Source organism: Propithecus coquereli, unplaced genomic scaffold (assembly GCF_000956105.1).
Source record: "Propithecus coquereli isolate 6110/MARCELLA unplaced genomic scaffold, Pcoq_1.0 Scaffold7, whole genome shotgun sequence".
Lineage (NCBI taxonomy): Eukaryota > Metazoa > Chordata > Mammalia > Primates > Indriidae > Propithecus > Propithecus coquereli.
In genome coordinates, this window is record NW_012153062.1 from 6,951,886 (window position 1) to 6,966,111 (window position 14,226).

The 14,226-nt window shown below is 37.7% G+C and overlaps 2 protein-coding genes across 2 annotated transcripts in view; one reads left to right on the forward strand and one right to left on the reverse strand.

Moving 5' to 3' along the window:
- RPAP2 (RNA polymerase II associated protein 2) overlaps window positions 1–6,262 on the reverse strand; it is a 76,935-nt gene extending 70,673 nt beyond the window's left edge. Inside the window, exons 1-3 of the mRNA XM_012661051.1 lie at window positions 6,190–6,262; window positions 5,102–5,141; window positions 1,133–1,247 (exon numbers count right to left, since the gene is read on the reverse strand). Coding sequence (XP_012516505.1) covers window positions 1,133–1,247; window positions 5,102–5,141; window positions 6,190–6,262 — 228 coding nt within the window. The remainder of the gene's footprint in view (window positions 1–1,132; window positions 1,248–5,101; window positions 5,142–6,189) is intronic.
- Window positions 6,263–6,366: 104 nt separating this feature from the next.
- The window catches only part of GLMN (glomulin, FKBP associated protein), a 34,720-nt gene continuing 26,860 nt past the window's right edge, over window positions 6,367–14,226 (forward strand). The window contains exons 1-6 of the mRNA XM_012661059.1: window positions 6,367–6,420; window positions 7,293–7,368; window positions 7,780–7,905; window positions 10,936–11,055; window positions 12,255–12,363; window positions 13,730–13,973. Coding sequence (XP_012516513.1) covers window positions 7,330–7,368; window positions 7,780–7,905; window positions 10,936–11,055; window positions 12,255–12,363; window positions 13,730–13,973 — 638 coding nt within the window. The 5' untranslated portion in view covers window positions 6,367–6,420; window positions 7,293–7,329. The remainder of the gene's footprint in view (window positions 6,421–7,292; window positions 7,369–7,779; window positions 7,906–10,935; window positions 11,056–12,254; window positions 12,364–13,729; window positions 13,974–14,226) is intronic.

A 14,226-nucleotide genomic window follows, 5' to 3' on the forward strand; every position in this document is an offset into this window, starting at 1 on the left:
ATCCTCCTGCCTCAGCCTCCTGAGTAGCTGGGACTACAGGCGTGCACCATGACGCCCAAGTAATTTTTTCTATTTTTAGTAGAGATGGAGTCTCACTCTTGCTCAGGCTGGTCTCAAATTCCTGAGCTCAAGTAATCCTCCTGCCTCAGCCTCCCAGAGTGCTAGGATTACAGGCATATTTCAGGTTTTTAAAATATCAAAATTAATGGAATTAACACTAACAAAAACAATAATCTTCTGTTACTTTAAATAGTATAACACAGAACATAGAAAACTGACATTGTGATCACTAGTACAAACTGAGGAAAATCAAATGATAGTAGACTGGTTAAAAGAACTACAACTAAGGGGTCAAATATACTTATTTTTCTTTTTCCTTTTTAGTTTTGATTGATAATAATTATATGTATTTGTGGGGTATGTGACATTTTGATACATGCATATATTGTGGAATGAGCAAATCAGGCTAATTAACATATCCACTGTTTCACATACTTCATTTCTTTGTGGTGAGAATAAAGTCCACTCTTCTAATAATTTTGAAATATACAGTATTGTTAATATAGTCACCTTGCTGTGTACTTATTATATTTTTTCATTAGTGCATTTTAAGGTCATTATACAAGGGATGCATGATAGCTGATTTTTTTTCCCCTCCCTTTCTCCTGCATGTTGTAATTGAATCTCAGTGATAGCTGAGAAATCTTTTTCTCATTGCTATTAAGAGTGCTTTGTATTAAGCATAAAACAGCTTTCTGATGTTTTTAGAACATGGTTTTAAAATGTAGGCAGAAAGACCTTCTACTTTTTTGCATAATTACCTTGTTTTCCTTTATTCCCACCTGTGTGTTATAGTCTTTTTTGTTTTGTTTTGTTTTTATTTTATTTCTGCATATTATGGGGGTACAAATGTTTAGGTTACATTGCCCTTACTGCTTCCCCCCCTCAGTCAGAGCTTAAAGACATCTGGGAGATCGATAGCTGATTATTTTTAAATGCGCAAATTATATAGCATTTTACCTGCATCTGATGATTGAGAACAGACCCAAAGATTTTAATAATCCAAATAAATTTCATGTTATCCAGATTAAAAGATGTCATACTATAAAACTAATAATTTGTCAATACATACACACTCCATTAGGAAGTCTTCTGTAATATTCTCTTCTAAAAGCTGTTCAACAATATGTAGAGCTTTTCTCTCAAACTCGATCTTCTTTCTCACAGTTGCTTCTAGTTCTGCTTTCCTAGAATTTGAATGAGAAAGTTGATCTAATTATAACCATCATGGCAAATACTCCATGTTTTAAAATACAACATAAATTTAAGCCACTATTTTGCCACTTAAATTAAATTTATATTTTTAAATGCTGTTACTTTTGATCCAATACTTTTCAAAATGGAAACACTGTTATTTGTTGCATTGTATACATAGAAATCTGTCAAAACATGATTATTTCCAGGGCTCAGAGAACAAGGAGGCACTTAGAGATTCCTATAGAAAAGAAAAGGAAGTGAAATTTTTTGGCCAGTCAGAGTTTATACTCTATCATGCCCAGGTATACCTAAAAAGGGAGGCTTTTCCTTTGATAAGGAGCCAGAAAACGGTATAGATTTGAGAGAAAAAAAGATGACTTTGGCTGTTCTTGTAAGTAAAAATTTGTGTCAAGTCCCAAAAGTTAACTGATGGCCCAGTTTGACAGGACAAAGTCACATTTGTAAAGGAGTGTTTACTTTGGTTGTGAATTCTGGTTAAATAACTACATTGATATGATTGCGTGGTTTAGAAAAATAAAAATCTTCCTAGGATGGCCTGTCCTTGTCATCAGTGGGACTCTTGTCAGCCTTTGCTGGCCCCTACACATTATGGAACATAAAAGCAGAGGCCATCTGATCAAACGATGGCCCATAGGACAGTGATTCTCAATCCCAGTTGCACATTGGGATCAAGCGAGATTAAAAAAAAAAAAAGGTTCTATGCCTAGGTCCCATTACAGGCTAATTAAGTGAGAATGTCTGAGGATGTGGCCTAAGAAAATACACTGGAAATAACAATGTATTTTCTTAAAAGCGCCAAGATAATCTTACTGTTCAAGGCGATTGAGAATCACTGACGTAAGACTAAAGATATCAACTCTCTTGGTGACTTATTTGCTTCTTTCCTGCCCTGGTTTCCACTTACCTACCAGAATTACCCGTGCTGGCCTCCTGGACCTTAACCTAGCTCTCATATTTGGACCTAGAATGTGCTAACCTTTTCTTCCTATTGACTTCCAAAACTTTAAACTCTAATTTCCTTGCCTGGAGCAGTATGTTTTACAAAAACTGATATGGAGGACTGACATAGTTTTGCCAACAATTAATTTTGCCATTTACGGCAAACAATGAATTTTGCAAGTAACACCTATTCTCCCATTTCATAAAGGCCATTTTTATATCAAAGAAGTATAAAAGATATGAACACAGATTAAACGGCAGTTCTTTATATTGAATACATTTAGCCTCATGAAAAATTCCTTTTATTTTTCTCATGTTGCTGCCTACCAGTAAAAGCTATGATCAGTACATAACCTGCATTAAAGAATTGCTAACTCAAGACATCAACTGCCTCAAGCTGTAGTAACAGCCAGACTCATTTTAATTGATAAATACTGAAAGCTGATTCCCATGGACAGCACTGTCTCATTGCTGCCCTCTGTCCCAAATGATGACAGGCAATGTGGTATACAAGAGCAGTTCTCAAACTTTTTGGTCTCAGGACTCTTAAAATGAGAGATTTTACTTATGTGGATTATATATGTCAATATTTATCATACTAGGATTAAAACTGAGAAAATTTTAAAGCATTTATTAATTCACTTATTAACCAATTACATGTTAGTAACATTTTTAAATGAAAAAATTGGTGAGGAGAGTGGAATTGTTTTATATTTTGCAAATCTCTTCAATGTCTGTGTTTTGTTTTGTTTTTTTTTTTTTAAAGAGACAGGGTCTTGCTCTGTCACCCAGGCTGGAGTGCAGTGGTACAATCATAGCTCACTGTAGCCTTGACCTTCTGGGCTCAAACAATCCTCCCACCTCAGCCTCCCAGTGTTGGAATTACAGGTGTGAGCCACCATGCCTGGCCTGTCTTAAAAGTATTCAGCTGGATTGACTATAGAAGTATTTTTCAGTTAGAATAAATTTATAGAGCGTGAGTCATTACCTCAACAACTGGTTACCCCATGGATTTTTTTTTTTTTGAAATTGGGTCCTGTTATGTTGTCCAGGATGGCCTTGAACTCCTGGGCTCAAGCTCTCCTTCCATCTCAGCCTCCCCAGTGGCTGGGACCACAGATGGGTGCATGCCTGGCTCCCCATGGATTTTTTTTTTTCTTTTTATCAGGAAGAATCACATAGGTCCCTATGGATTTTTAATTATTTCATGATCCTGGATGATCTGCTCAAAATAAATTTCAGCTTATCTACATTCCTCGAATTGGAGGAAATATAATCTCTACAGGTTTGTGGTCAGATGCATGTTGAGGAGAGTTGCAAATTACCATCATAATCAGTATTAACCTAACTCTTGCAATATTTCTGAAAGCCAAGTCAGTATAATCATGCTGCTCCACAGGGAAATAGTCTCTAAAACATATCTCAGATCCATTCAGTTTCTCCATTCCTAGATGATCACCATTTCTAATGTTTTAAAACTTAAATCTCATTACTCCATTACTTCAAGTTTTCCTATTTGCACTGAAAAAATCTAAATTTCTCACCATGGCCTACTAGGTACTATATGAACAGAATTCTGCCCCTCTCTCTAACCTTTTCTTCCTTTGCTCAGAATGCTGCACACCGCCCTAGGCATCTCTCCTTTTTTTTGAACTGGCCAAGCTTTTTCTTGTCTCAGGGTCTTTACACATACTGTCACTTCTGGCCGGAGGTCTCTCCTCACTACTCTTTGCTTAACACCTACTTAGCCTTCAGATCTTACCTTATTACTTCCTCAGAGAAGTCTTTTCCTGAAAACCCATAGCCAATCCCGCTGCCACCCCCGAAATTGAACTGGACTTCTGTTATTAGTTCCTCCTAACATCATAGTCTTTTCTTTTATAGCACCTAACACAATTTGTAATTACATATTTATTTGTATTATTGATTATTTCTCTGTTATACTAGGTAAGAACTGTGTCGATTCTGTTCAACACCATATCCTCAGGGCCTAACACAGGCCTAGAATATTTTATACTCAGTAAATAATTTTTAAAAGAATGAGTAAATTAAGACCAAAGCCAATAAAAGATGAGTGAGTCTTGACAAAGTGAAAAATCATAGGTATGTATTTTTTAATCCCCTTCATAGACTACTCCTATTCTAGAAAACTTTTTTGACATGAGATAGTATCTTGTTGTTCTGTTGCTCAGGCTGGAGTGCAGTGGCACCATCACAGCTCACTGCAACCTTGAACACCTGGGCTCAAGCAATCCTCCCACCTTAGCCTCCCCAGTAGCTGGGACTACAGGTGTGTGCCATCACGCCTGGCTAATTTTTTAATGTTTTGTAGAGAGTCTCACTGTGTTCCCCAGGCTGGTCTTGAATTCCCAGCCTCAAGCAAATCCTCCTACTTCAGTCTCCCAAAGTGCTGGGTTTGCAGGTGTCATCCAGCTTGCCCAGCTCAGGAAAGCTTCTTGATAAAAATCTAAACTTTATGTAAGAAAGAACAGAAAATGTTTCTTGGAGTAATAAAGAGAAACTTGGACAGTGAGTCTCTGGCATTGTCCAGAGAGAGAAAAAAAAGACAATAAAAGAAGAATATACCTAAAGAGGTGAAAAAGGAATACCTGGTTATTTCAGGAATGTTTGTTCCCACAGACACCTTTCTAGCCATACTCATAACCTCCACTAGCAGTTAGTCTAAGAGTGTCTAGTTTGGTTTTCTTAAAGCCTGGAGTAGAAGGATGTAACGGTCTATGTGAGAATTTATAGTAGTGCTTCCCACATCTTCCCTTTTCTTCTCACAATTTTTCTCTAAAAAAGGTAACCATGATTGTTTTAAAATTGCTTCAAATAATCTGAGATAGAGAAATGAATGCAGTTGTCCAAGTAGTTCTCATACCTTTTAGAATCTTGTTTCAAAGCACTTGCCTGTTTAGTACCTACAATTAAAAAAAAACAAAAGTCACGTGCCACATAATCACGTTTTCGTAAGCCATGGACTGCATATAGAAGGTGATCCTGTAAGATTATAATACTATATTTTCATTGTACCTTTTCTATGTTTAGATACACAAATACTATTGTGTTCCAATTGCCTAAAGTACTCAGTGTAGTAACATGCTGTACAAGTTTCTAGACTAGGAGCAATAGGCTATGCCATACAGCCTAAGTGTGTAGCAGGCTACACCATCTAGGTTTGTGTAAGTACATACTGTGATACTCACACAACAATGAAATCACCTAACGAAGCATTTCTCAGAAGCATCCCCCTGGTTAGGCCATTTATGACCATAGTAGGTCAAGTCTACACAAACACACTAGGTACAGGATAGATTCCTGCCCAAATAACAAACTGTACACCATCTTTTCTTCTTTTCTACACATTTATGTCCAATCCTGTATGTAAATTAAAAAGAAATAGGAAGGGAATTAAATTTGTTTTTGTTAATTGATTACGCTAAATTTTCTTGGTTAAAACGTATCTCTTTTGGGATTGAATTTTCTGATGTTATCACCGTTGCTTAGTTAATTAAGCACTCCTGTAAATCTGAGACCTCGGTACTTTTTGGAGAGAAATCTCTCTCGATTTCCCAAATATTTGCTCCCGAGGGAAGAGGAGAGTCCCACGCCTCGGAAAACCCGCACCAAAGCAGGGTGGGAGGAGGACCGGTCCTAGGTTCGAGGCCAACTGCACACGGCCTGCTGACGCTGCCCTGGTCCCTTGCCCAGCCTGGGACCCCAGCTCTGGGCCATAGCATCTCCTTTGCTCTTTTTCTCAGAGTCTGTGGAAAATCTTATAACATTTGTGTAAAGGCTCGAACCGGGAGATCTTTCCCAGAAGGTGCTAGGACGGCGGTGGGAAGCTCTTTCTTGGCCTTTTCTACGCAAGAGGTCCCCTCCCGTGGGGCAGCTTATCGGGAGCGCCCTGCGCGCCTTGGTCTGGGCCCAGTTCTCAGGGTCCCAAAGTGGAAAAAGCCCTTTTCCTACCTGCGGCGTTTCGGGAAGAGCGGTGAGCCCCGGCCTTGCAGCCGACGGAACGCGACGCGGCCCAGTCAGCCATGGGGACCTGCAGTCGCAAGCGCTGAGACGTGCTCTGGCGTTTCCCCTGGAAGCTCCGCCTCCCCACGCGTAGCGCGGGGCGGGACCGGGGGCGGGGCCACGAGAGCGGCCTGCGCGGCCGGAGGTGGTCGGGGCTGAGAAGGGCTCCAGGTCTGGCTGGTAAGGGGGCTGGCGGAGAGGTCTGGGGCGGCTGCAGGGCGCGGTTGGCTGGGAGCCGTGGAGGACTCGGTGCCACGGGCCGACCAGGCCCCGCCAAGTGGTGGGGCCCAAACGCCTAGGCGAGCAGGAATCGGGAGAAATGGCTCCTCCTGGATGCAGTCCGCACGCGCGCTGTGGTGTTATCCTCATTCGAACGCGCTGCCTTGAGGACCCGGCTGACCCGTGCACCTACTTGCAGCCTGGGGCCGAGCCTTGCCCCCGGGAGTAAAGCTGATCTGCGGGTGCAGATTGGTGTCCTCCTCCGGAGGGCCACGGATTGCCTTGTCTCCGTGTGATACAGTCACTGATTTGATTGATTACTTTGGGGGACTGCAACACCTAGAAAGAAATAAGGTGGAGGGCATCTGAACCTTCACCTCCTTTGGATGACTTAGTTTTGTGTTGCAACCTAATTTTTGTCAAGTGGGACATTAAAAAATAAAAAATCCCCTAATGATTAGAATTTTGATTTCAAGTCCACTTTTTAGAACATTTTTTTCAGGAAAGAAATACTTCGTTTTTTTAAAGCTCTTTAGTCCATATTTGCCTCGCCCCTTGGGAGTGCTCTAGAGGGTCACCCCCCCCTCCACTCTCCGCCCCACCTTTAAGATATTTTTCAAAACTATGCTCCTAGAAAACTTAAAAGATGAAATAGGGGGGAAAAATGCAATAGGGGCTTTTCCAAAAAAAAACTTTTTTAGGTTGACATACATTCAGTAATAACATTTCAACTTTAAAGCTATCTTTATTGTGTTTACTAATAATCTATCAGAATAAAACATAATTTATGAATGCTTAAATGTAACACCCCAGTTAACGGTGTTTTATATTAGTACGTTTCAGCATCAAAACTAGGAAGAACAACTAGGAATGGCTGTGGAGGAACTTCAATCCATAATAAAGAGATGTGTAAGTAATTTTTTGTTTTTGTTTTTGTAAAATTAAATACCTTTCAAAATACGGGACAGGCACAGATTATTTTTAATTATGTTCGTAGTCACTCAAATTCTTTTTTAATTCCTGCTTTTTTTGATTTGTAAATAGCATGAGGGCAGGAAGGCAGATTGGATTATTTCTCCAGGTGACATACTTGTCTAACCTTTTTAATTTTAATACTGATCTTTTTCATGGATTTCTTTGGTACTTTGGATTTCAGGATCATTCATTAAAGCATTTATTAGGGTAATCTTAATTTTCATATCTGTATTTATGTGTAATTTAGAATTTAAACAGATTTCCTTTTTTTAGAGAGATAAACTAAATCAAGAAGTTATTGTATTGAATTTTTATTTGCATACATGTTTGTTTTGTTTTTTCCAGCAAATCCTAGGAGAGCAAGACTTTAAAGAAGAAGATTTTGGCCTATTTCAGTTAGCTAGCCAAAGATGCATAGAAGAAGGGCACATAGACCAGCTATTAGAAATTATTCAAAATGAGAAGAATAAGGTAAGTACTTTTTTAGTTTTGGGAAGAGAACAATCACATAATGCTATTATTCATCAATTCATTTATCAGACATTTAAGAATCAACTTAAATTTTCACAGTAGGAAACTGCGGAAAACAAAAAAGGAATTAGGAATATTCATGTACTTGAAGGTGCTTATATTCTGGTGGAAGAGATAACCATGTAAATAACTAATGACAAGGAGGCAGAATAAATGAAAGAACTGCTGTAGTTGAGTAAAGGGCTTTGGAAGGAACAGGATTACTTCTGGTTTGGGGGATCAAAAAGTGGCATTTGAGTCATTAATTTACCTTGTGAAATGTAAGTGTTAACATCAGGCAGGCTAGATAATCATTTCTGGTGATTAGCCTGTTCTCCTTCTGCAGCCAAGTGTGTATGGAAAACCAAATTTTAAGTACAATGTTTTTTGTGCATAAAATCAGAATGGGGGAAAGCTGGATATTCTTACTAGTCATTATAATCCATTTATAATAGTCTGAGCATCATTTTCCACAGTGGGAAAGGATCTTGTCTGTGGATCGGGAACATCATCTTTCTGGGACACAGCGTTGCCAGATTTTGTCTTCGGACTCCCCTTCTTATGAGTATAAAGAAGACTATTTTCTTTCTACGATCACGTTCTTTTTTCATTTGTAGTGCTGTTTATTTATGTAGAAGTTTTCTCTGTTGTTATCACGATATAGTTATGCTAGCCTCTTTTTTTATCTGCTGCACCTTGATTGCATTTGAGGGATTCCTAAACCTTTCTAATTATACATTGTTATAGAATCTCTTAGTAGTTCAAATGGCTTATCCCTTTTTATTTTTATTGGAAAAATTAGGATATTTAATTTTGTTTTTGATATGTGTTTTTCATAACTTTGTAGCCCAGACTACAGTAAATTTCATGTTTTTTTTTTTTTTAACTCTTCTCGATTTTTTCCAATTGCATTCTTAGAGGATAACCTTTGAGAATACTTATCTTCTAGGTAATAATAATAAAATTAATAACAACTAATACTTTTTGGGGATTTACTATATGCCAGATGCTGGCTTAAGTGCTTTACATCTATTATTTACCCTTGCTAGAATCCCATAAGATAGATACCACTATTAAATTCTTTTTATGGATAAGGAAACAATCACTGAGAGGTTAAATGATTTGCCCCAGAGTAACTTGGCTTTTATATGACATCCAGGATTCAGACCTGTGTAGCCTGGTTTCGGAGCTCTTAACCACTCTGCTCTTCCTTTGTTTAGCATGTGTAGCACTTGCAAGGAGGTTTTAGGGTGGAATGGACGGGACTGATTGATTGTGTGAGTGAGAGAGGGTGAAGTGTCAAAGATGACTGGGTTTTTAGCCTCTGGAAGGATAATATATCCTGAACAGAAAAAGGCAACCTAAGTAGAGGAGAAAGTTTCCTGAAGAAAGGTAAGTGAGTTGTCTATTAGAAATTTTCAGTTTAAGATGCTGTAGGCAATTGGAAAGTAAGATTTTTAGCTCCATGGAGATGTAGGAAATTAAGATGTGGAGTGCATGACTGTTAAAGATTAGGTAATTGAAGCATTGAGGGGGAGAAAAAGAATTTGCTTGAGTTCACATAAAAGGGGGAAAAGAGAAGAGGCCCAGGATCCACTCTTGAGGAATTTAAGGGACACATAGAGAGGAAGAGGCCTGCCAAGGAGATTAGGGTCAGCACTGTATCAGTGAGGCAGAGGGAGAAGGGAAGTATATTCAAATTGTTCTTCAGGCATTGCATACCTAAATGTTTTATTTTTAGCATGCTTCTAAATAGGTAATGGGATAGATTTAAGCTTAGTGAGGCTTAGTCTTAATAGCTTGGGAATCACCTTTGTAATGTGTGGTTGGCTAAATGCGAAGGTTCAGATATTGATAAGACAGTGTTTAAAACTGACTACAATTTAATTTTCTTGCCAGGTGACACTATCAAGATTAAGATTTATTCTGCTTTGTGAGAGAGAGAGAGACACACACACTGACATAACTTTTATTACAGTATATTGTTATAATTGTTCTATTTTCTTGTTAATCTTTTAATTTATAAATTAAACTTTATCATAGATATGTATGTATTTAAAAAAGCATAGTGTAAATAGGGTTGGTTACTATTTGTGATTTCAGGCACTCACTGGGGGTCTTGGAATGTACCCCCTACAGATGGGAGGGACTGCATCCATAGAGTACATTGTATTCTACCTTTATTATCTTATAAGACTAGGGTCAGGATGGGGTATTAAATATGTCATTTTGTCTTCTTCCTAGATCTGCTTTTTTAAGAATGAGCCTAGAATGTAAACTCCAAGAGAATAGAGAACTTATCTGATGTGTTCCTTGCTTTATTTCTAGCACCTAGAGTATTATGTAGCATATACTTGGTAAATACTGATGATTTGAAGTACAAAGCCAGAGAAGTGGAGTATATTGATAATTTCAAACATCTGTGGTTTTAATAATGAATGTGAATTACTAATTATAAAGATAAACTTTTACTTGTGTGGTAAGGATTCTGAAGTATCTTTGAAATAGAAGCAACACGTATGTAGGAGAGAAAATTAATGAAGTTGCGTCTGCTCCTTTTATATAAATTACAATGGTTATAATATATTTAGAGAGTCTCCAAGGAACTTTAAAAGTGCACAAGCATTGGCTAGATGTCTTTAGGAATCAGGGGAGCAGAATTCTCTATGGAAGTTAAGTACTTGCTAATATTAAGCAAATTAACTCTGTGGTTGGAAATAGAGGAAATATTTAAATTCTGGGAAAGATCACCTTACTTGATAAAGACTAAAGACCCTTTTGCCTTTCATCAGTGAAAGTATTAAAAACTATTTTAAAATGTTGATATCTGTTAGCAGCCAACCCTAGAAAGTCCCTGTGAAATGTTGTAGACCTCATTTACCTCATCTTTCCTATTTCAGAGAAAATTCTAAGCCCCTCCAAGTTAGGGAAGCACACTGTGGGAGTCCTATAGGTGGCAGTGTTTGCTTTACTCTGAAAATGTTTTTCTAGGTCATCATCAAGAGTATGGGCTGGAATCTCGTTGGTCCTGTTGTTCGATGTCTTTTAAGGAATGATAAAGAAGATGATGAGAGAAAAGTTTATCTTTTGATGCTTGATTTATTGGTACAGGTAAGTTAACAAATCTAGGTTTTCTTTGGCATAACACACAGCAGTATTTTATTCCCTTTAATGTTTATTGTTTGGTAAGAAAGCTTTTAGTTCATGAAATACAGGCAGAAGGGAACTCTTTGGACAAAAGACCCAATCTTGTTGATTAGATGGGCAATTCTATTTTGGCATTTCCCAAATTTTCTGGATATAAGAATTATCTAACCTCATATCAGACCCAGTGATTCAGAATCTCCAGGGAGAAACCTGGGAAGTTGTATTTTAACAAGTAGCCTTATTGTAAAAATGTGGAATTCAAGATTTAGAGAGGTAGTTCAAGGCCACGCTGATCTTTTGGCAACATTGGAAGCAGAGTAAAATCTCATGGCTCTTTACTCTGTGGTATTTTCCCTAAAAGAAAATGAAAAACCTAGAATGCAAGTGATCACAATGGAAGTAGGAATAGGGAGTAGAACACAGATCTGTTGTGGCTGACTACCTTAGAAAGAGACCCTTGGTGAAAGGTTATTAGAGATAAAAGTCAATAGATGATGGCTAAGAAAAATTCTATGGAAAAGGACTTTATAAGAAACTACTTGGATCAGTGCAAATATATACTTTCTTACATAGAGAGCTCCAACTAGATATGAATTATTGACTATGAGGGCTTTTACAGGCAAGTTAGTTGATAAAATATGGCCAGTCAGAAAGCAATGCAAAGTTTTATCCGTTCAGGAAGTATAAGAGACTCTGGACTAGTCTAAATACCCTTGCAGTGTGAGTTTGAAAGGTCCTACCTGCTAGAAGCCCTTGGAATCTATTAAGGCAGCCTTCAGAGTAGACAGGTGATGCTCAAAGGAAACTTGAGGTTTGGTGATCAGGCATCTCCCTTTCCATACTTCTCTAATTTTTCCTTTAGCCAAGAATTTAAGTCTCTGAAGTGTAGTTGCACATTTAAAGACCCTTTGACTTCTTGCTCCTTTTTAGTTTCACAGTGCTTTGACCATCACAGATTCTGTGTTTGGCTAGTGCATTTTTTCTTTAACAATTGTGTAAGGCATTTTGCTGTTAAGCAAAAATAATTATATTTTTTCAGTATATGCCTTCTTTTTTTTTTTTTAGAAGTTAGTCTCACAAGTATATGCCTTCTTAAAAATAGTAATCATGTGGCTTTAAATACAACTTGTATTAAACAGGTTCAATTGTGAATATTTTTATAGTTATGTAATCCAAAGGAATTATTGTTGGGTTTGCTTGAACTGATTGAAGAGCCCTCTGGAAAACAGATCTCCCAAATTATCCTTCTTTTACTTCAGCCATTACAAACAGGTAATGAACATTTTGATATCAAAGTATTTCTTGTTTTATCTATATGTACCTTAATATTAACATTCAAATGTCCACACTATACCAAAGTAACATTTACAGCTAATGTGTGAGTACTCTGCTTAAAGTAATAATAACAATGCCAGTTTGAATACTGCTCATAGAAAGATGGTAGTACCTGGCACAGAATGTGTACTCAGTAAATATTTGTTGAATGTCATACTATTTTTCATGTTTGTTGTAACCCATAGCTTTTTGCCTAACCTTCCTATCTTCAGCTTATATCTGCAATTTTCCCTCTGTGGTATCTGTAGTACTCAGAGTGGTAGTCCTGTATCTTGGTTAAGAAGAGCGTCAGGCAGGGCATTGCTCAGCCTCTGCATTGGGAGGTTGGGTTAGGCTTAGCAAAGGTATTACTGAAGAGTGAAACTACGACGTGTAGAATGACAAGGCTCCATAAATGAAGTGTTGGAAAACAAGTATACTGGAAAACAAGTATAATAACAATATTGGTAAGGGATGAATCTTGGCAGCCAAGGCAGACAGTGTTTATCCATGGGAAGAGGCTGTTTTTCACTTTAGGAAATACTTACATCTCAGAGTCTGATAGAGGGACCCAGAATCAGAATTTAAAGTAAATTTGTTTTGTTTCGTTTTTGAGACAGGGTCTCACTCTGTTGCCCAGGCGAGAGTGCAGTGGCATCATCATAGCTCCCTGCAACTTCAAACTCCTGGGCTCAAGTGGTCCTCCTGCCTCAGCCTTCTGAAAAGCTGGGATTACAGGCAGGTACCACCATGCCTGGATAATTTTTTAAAATTTCTTTTAAAGACCAGGTTTCACTTTGTTATTTAGGATGGTCTCAAACCCTGGCCTCAAGCAATCCTCCCGCTTTGGCCTCCCAAAGTGCTAGGATTATAGGTGTGAACCACTGTGCCCAGCGAAATTTGTTTTAAATATGAATGCCCATCAGCTTTGTACCACTTGTTTAATATTCAGTCTTCTAGGAAAAAAAAAACTAATAATACTACCTCCCATTTGTACAGTGCTTTATAGTTTATAAGATAGTCTCATATTTTGTGCTTATAACAACCAAAAAAATATGGGAAGAATGTGTTTCTGTCTTAAGTATGTAGCCTGTTATAAACATACCTAAACGAGATTTTATGGCATCTGTTGTAAGGTGTCCTGTTATTTTACACAAAACTAAGAAGGAAAAAACACTGCAATTAGGCCATGATATGTCGTCCTGATTTCGAAAGTGTTAAAATGAGGGGGAGAAGTGCTTTACAATTCTACATTTACTGATCTTGTCCCATGTTTAGCGTACTTGCTGAGGCTACCTCAAGTAACAACTTCATCTTTGTTTAGTGATTCAGAAACTTCACAACAAGGCATATTCAGTTGGACTAGCATTGTCTACCCTTTGGAGTCAGCTATCTCTTCTTCCTGTTCCATATTCAAAAGAACAAATACAAACAGACGACTATGGGCTTTGTCAGTGTTGCAAGGCCTTAATAGAATTCATCAAGCCTTTTGTGGAAGAAGTCATTGATGACAAAGAAAACTCACTGGAAGATGAAAATGAAAAGTTAAAGGATGAATTACTGAAATTGTAAGTATATTTTTAAGAACATCTCACAGTGGACTTAAGTAGTTAATAGTTCAGTTATTTTATGCTTCTTTGCCTTATTTTGCTTGCCATGTAAATGTAGGCGTAGTTTCATAGTTTGAATTTTAGAAAAATACGGGGTTCAGCTGATACAGGCACTTAATGAGATATTGATATTTTTAAAAATTATAAAACCTAAATACATTCATTTAATTTGCTTTATATTCTGCTATATATTGCCTTTATTCATCATAGT